The sequence below is a fragment of the Phyllopteryx taeniolatus genome, unplaced genomic scaffold, assembly GCF_024500385.1.
Source record: "Phyllopteryx taeniolatus isolate TA_2022b unplaced genomic scaffold, UOR_Ptae_1.2 contig_329, whole genome shotgun sequence".
NCBI lineage: Eukaryota > Metazoa > Chordata > Actinopteri > Syngnathiformes > Syngnathidae > Phyllopteryx > Phyllopteryx taeniolatus.
The window spans coordinates 1-4,597 of record NW_026903260.1 but is presented as its reverse complement, the minus strand read 5'-3'; the positions used below and the strand labels follow the sequence as shown (position 1 = coordinate 4,597).

The window sequence follows — 4,597 nt, the reverse complement described above, 5'->3', positions numbered from 1 at the left end:
TGGACCTCTGGCATCAAGCATGGACCTCTGGCATCAAGCATGGAGCTCTCCCTTCCAGCATGGAGCTCTCCCTTCCAGCATGGAGCTCTGAAGCGTCTTATCTGACGGCCGGAAGGGAGCTCCGACTTCCCGCATGGACTTCTGGCATCAAGCATGGAGCTCTCCCTTCCAGCATGGAGCTCTCCCTTCCAGCATGGAGCTCTGAAGCGTCTGATCCGACGCCCGGAAGGGAGCTCCGACAGCTCTCCCTTCCAGCATGGAGATCTCCCTTCCAGCATGGAGCTCTGAAGCGTCTGATCTGACGCCCGGAAGGGAGCTCCGACTTCCCGCAATGTACCTCTGGCATCAAGCATGGACCTCTGGCATCAAGCATGGACCTCTGGCATCAAGCATGGAGCTCTCCCTTCCAGCATGGAGCTCTGAAGCGTCTGATCCGACGCCCGGAAGGGAGCTCCGACAGCTCTCCCTTCCAGCATGGAGATCTCCCTTCCAGCATGGAGCTCTGAAGCGTCTGATCTGACGCCCGGTAGGGAGCTCCGACTTCCCGCAATGTACCTCTGGCATCAAGCATGGACCTCTGGCATCAAGCATGGAGCTCTCCCTTCCAGCATGGAGCTCTGAAGCGTCTGATCCGACGCCCCGGAAGGGAGCTCCGACTTCCCGCATGGACTTCTGGCATCAAGCATGGAGCTCTCCCTTCCAGCATGGAGCTCTCCCTTCCAGCATGGAGATCTCCCTTCCAGCATGGAGCTCTGAAGCGTCTGATCTGACGCCCCGGAAGGGAGCTCCGACTTCCCGCAATGTACCTCTGGCATCAAGCATGGAGCTCTCCCTTCCAGCATGGAGCTCTCCCTTCCAGCATGGAGCTCTCCCTTCCAGCATGGAGCTCTGAAGCGTCTGATCCGACGCCCGGAAGGGAGCTCCGACTTCCTGCATGGACCTCTGGCATCAAGCATGGACCTCTGGCATCAAGCATGGAGCTCTCCCTTCCAGCATGGAGCTCTCCCTTCCAGCATGGAGCTCTGAAGCGTCTTATCTGACGCCCGGAAGGGAGCTCCGACTTCCCGCATGGACTTCTGGCATCAAGCATGGAGCTCTCCCTTCCAGCATGGAGCTCTCCCTTCCAGCATGGAGCTCTGAAGCGTCTGATCCGACGCCCGGAAGGGAGCTCCGACAGCTCTCCCTTCCAGCATGGAGATCTCCCTTCCAGCATGGAGCTCTGAAGCGTCTGATCCGACGCCCGGAAGGGAGCTCCGACTTCCCGCAATGTACCTCTGGCATCAAGCATGGACCTCTGGCATCAAGCATGGACCTCTGGCATCAAGCATGGAGCTCTCCCTTCCAGCATGGAGCTCTGAAGCGTCTGATCCGACGCCCGGAAGGGAGCTCCGACTTCCCGCATGGACTTCTGGCATCAAGCATGGAGCTCTCCCTTCCAGCATGGAGCTCTCCCTTCCAGCATGGAGATCTCCCTTCCAGCATGGAGCTCTGAAGCGTCTGATCTGACGCCCGGAAGGGAGCTCCGACTTCCCGCAATGTACCTCTGGCATCAAGCATGGAGCTCTCCCTTCCAGCAGGAGCTCTCCCTTCAGCATGGAGCTCTCCCTTCAAGCATGGAGCTTGAAGCGTCTGATCCGTACGCCCGGAAGGGAGCTCGACTTCCCTGCATGGACCTCTGGCATCAAGCATGGACCTCTGGCATCAAGCATGGAGCTCTCCCTTCCAGCATGGAGCTCTCCCTTCAGCATGGAGCTCTGAAGCGTCTGATCTGACGCCCGGAAGGCGAAGCTCCGACTTCCCGCAATGACCTTCTGGCATCAAGCATGGAGCTCTCCCTCCCAGCATGGAGCTCTCCCTTCCAGCATGGAGCTCTCCCTTCCAGCATGGAGCTCTGAAGCGTCTGATCCTGACGCCCGGAAGGGAGCTCCGACTTCCCTGCTATGTACCTCTGGCATCAAGCATGGAGCCTCTGCATCAAGCATGGAGCTCTCCCTTCCCAGAATGGAGCTCTCCCTTCCAGTGGAGCTCTGAGAGCGTCTTATCTGACGCCGGAAGGGAGCTCCGACTTCCCGCTGGGACTTCTGGCATAAGCATGGACTCTCCCTTCCAGCATGGAGATCTCCCTTCCAGCATGGAGCTCTGAAGCGTCTGATCCGACGCCCGGAAGGGAGCTCCGACAGCTCTCCCTTCCAGCATGGAGCTCTCCCTTCCAGCATGGAGCTCTGAAGCGTCTGATCTGACGCCCGGAAGGGAGCTCCGACTTCCCGCATGTACCTCTGGCATCAAGCATGGACCTCTGGCATCAAGCATGGAGCTCTCCCTTCCAGCATGGAGCTCTCCCTTCCAGCATGGAGATCTCCCTTCCAGCATGGAGCTCTGAAGCGTCTGATCCGACGCCCGGAAGGGAGCTCCGCAGCTCTCCCTTCCAGCATGGAGCTCTCCCTTCCAGCATGGAGCTCTGAAGCGTCTGATCCGACGCCCGGAAGGGAGCTCCGACAGCTCTCCCTTCCAGCATGGAGATCTCCCTTCCAGCATGGAGCTCTGAAGCGTCTGATCTGACGCCCGGAAGGGAGCTCCGACTTCCCGCAATGTACCTCTGGCATCAAGCATGGACCTCTGGCATCAAGCATGGACCTCTGGCATCAAGCATGGAGCTCTGAAGCGTCTGATCCGACGCCCGGAAGGGAGCTCCGACTCCGACGTCCCGGCAAAGTGGACCTCTGGCATCAAGCATGGACCTCTGGCATCAAGCATGGAGCTCTCCCTTCCAGCATGGAGCTCTCCCTTCCAGCATGGAGATCTCCCTTCCAGCATGGAGCTCTGAAGCGTCTGATCTGACGCCCGGAAGGGAGCTCCGACAGCTCTCCCTTCCAGCATGGAGATCTCCCTTCCAGCATGGAGCTCTGAAGCGTCTGATCCGACGCCCGGAAGGGAGCTCCGACAGCTCTCCCTTCCAGCATGGAGCTCTCCCTTCCAGCATGGAGCTCTGAAGCGTCTGATCTGACGCCCGGAAGGGAGCTCCGACTTCCCGCATGGACCTCTGGCATCAAGCATGGACCTCTGGCATCAAGCATGGAGCTCTCCCTTCCAGCATGGAGCTCTCCCTTCCAGCATGGAGCTCTGAAGCGTCTGATCTGACGCCCGGAAGGGAGCTCCGACTTCCCGCAATGGACCTCTGGCATCAAGCATGGAGCTCTGCGCATCCAGCATGGAGCTCTCCCTTCCAGCATGGAGCTCTCCCTTCCAGCATGGAGCTCTGAAGCGTCTGATCTGACGCCCGGAAGGGAGCTCCGACTTCCCGCATGGACCTCTGGCATCAAGCATGGACCTCTGGCATCAAGCATGGAGCTCTCCCTTCCAGCATGGAGCTCTCCCTTCCAGCATGGAGCTCTGAAGCGTCTGATCTGACGCCCGGAAGGGAGCTCCGACTTCCCGCATGGACCTCTGGCATCAAGCATGGAGCTCTCCCTTCCAGCATGGAGCTCTCCCTTCCAGCATGGAGCTCTGAAGCGTCTGATCTGACGCCCGGAAGGGAGCTCCGACTTCCCGCAATGTACCTCTGGCATCAAGCATGGACCTCTGGCATCAAGCATGGAGCTCTCCCTTCCAGCATGGAGCTCTGAAGCGTCTGATCTGACGCCCGGAAGGGAGCTCCGACTTCCCGCATGGACCTCTGGCATCAAGCATGGAGCTCTGCCCTTCCAGCATGGAGCTCTCCCTTCCAGCATGGAGATCTCCCTTCCAGCATGGAGCTCTGAAGCGTCTGATCTGACGCCCGGAAGGGAGCTCCGACTTCCCGCAATGTACCTCTGGCATCAAGCATGGAGCTCTCCCTTCCAGCATGGAGCTCTCCCTTCCAGCATGGAGCTCTCCCTTCCAGCATGGAGCTCTGAAGCGTCTGATCCGACGCCCGGAAGGGAGCTCCGACTTCCTGCATGGACCTCTGGCATCAAGCATGGACCTCTGGCATCAAGCATGGAGCTCTCCCTTCCAGCATGGAGCTCTCCCTTCCAGCATGGAGCTCTGAAGCGTCTTATCTGACGCCCGGAAGGGAGCTCCGACTTCCCGCATGGACTTCTGGCATCAAGCATGGAGCTCTCCCTTCCAGCATGGAGCTCTCCCTTCCAGCATGGAGCTCTGAAGCGTCTGATCCGACGCCCGGAAGGGAGCTCCGACAGCTCTCCCTTCCAGCATGGAGATCTCCCTTCCAGCATGGAGCTCTGAAGCGTCTGATCCGACGCCCGGAAGGGAGCTCCGACTTCCCGCAATGTACCTCTGGCATCAAGCATGGACCTCTGGCATCAAGCATGGAGCTCTCCCTTCCAGCATGGAGCTCTCCCTTCCAGCATGGAGCTCTGAAGCGTCTGATCCGACGCCCGGAAGGGAGCTCCGAGCATGACCTGGCTCAACAGGAGCTCTCCCTTCCAGCATGGAGATCTCCCTTCCAGCATGGAGCTCTGAAGCGTCTGATCCGACGCCCGGAAGGGAGCTCCGACTTCCCGCATGACCTCTGGCATCAAGCATGGACCTCTGCATCAAGCATGGAGCTCTCCCTTCCAGCATGGAGCTCTGAAGCGTCTGATCTGACGCCCGGAGG

General features: G+C 59.6%; 1 protein-coding gene across 1 annotated transcript; it reads right to left on the bottom strand.

Annotated features, from left to right (window-relative positions):
- Nucleotides 1–2,726: 2,726 nt before the first annotated feature.
- On the bottom strand, nucleotides 2,727–4,387 carry LOC133473639 (uncharacterized). The gene is made up of 2 exons (XM_061765241.1): nucleotides 3,962–4,387; nucleotides 2,727–3,577 (listed from the first exon to the last, which is right to left on the bottom strand). The coding sequence occupies exons 1-2, from the start codon at nucleotides 4,287–4,289 to the stop codon at nucleotides 2,727–2,729; spliced, it is 1,179 nt and encodes a 392-aa protein (XP_061621225.1). The 5' UTR covers nucleotides 4,290–4,387.
- Between the last annotated feature and the right edge of the window lie 210 nt (nucleotides 4,388–4,597).

Excerpts from the sequence above, each read along its gene's own strand:
- LOC133473639 (XM_061765241.1), bottom strand. The coding sequence starts at position 4,289 with ATGCTTGATGCCAGAGGTACATTGCGGGAAGTCGGAGCTCCCTTCCGG. Across the intron at positions 3,578-3,961 it reads CTCCATGCTTGATGCCAGAG|GTCCATGCTTGATGCCAGAG; the intron begins GTCCATGCTTGA and ends TTGATGCCAGAG.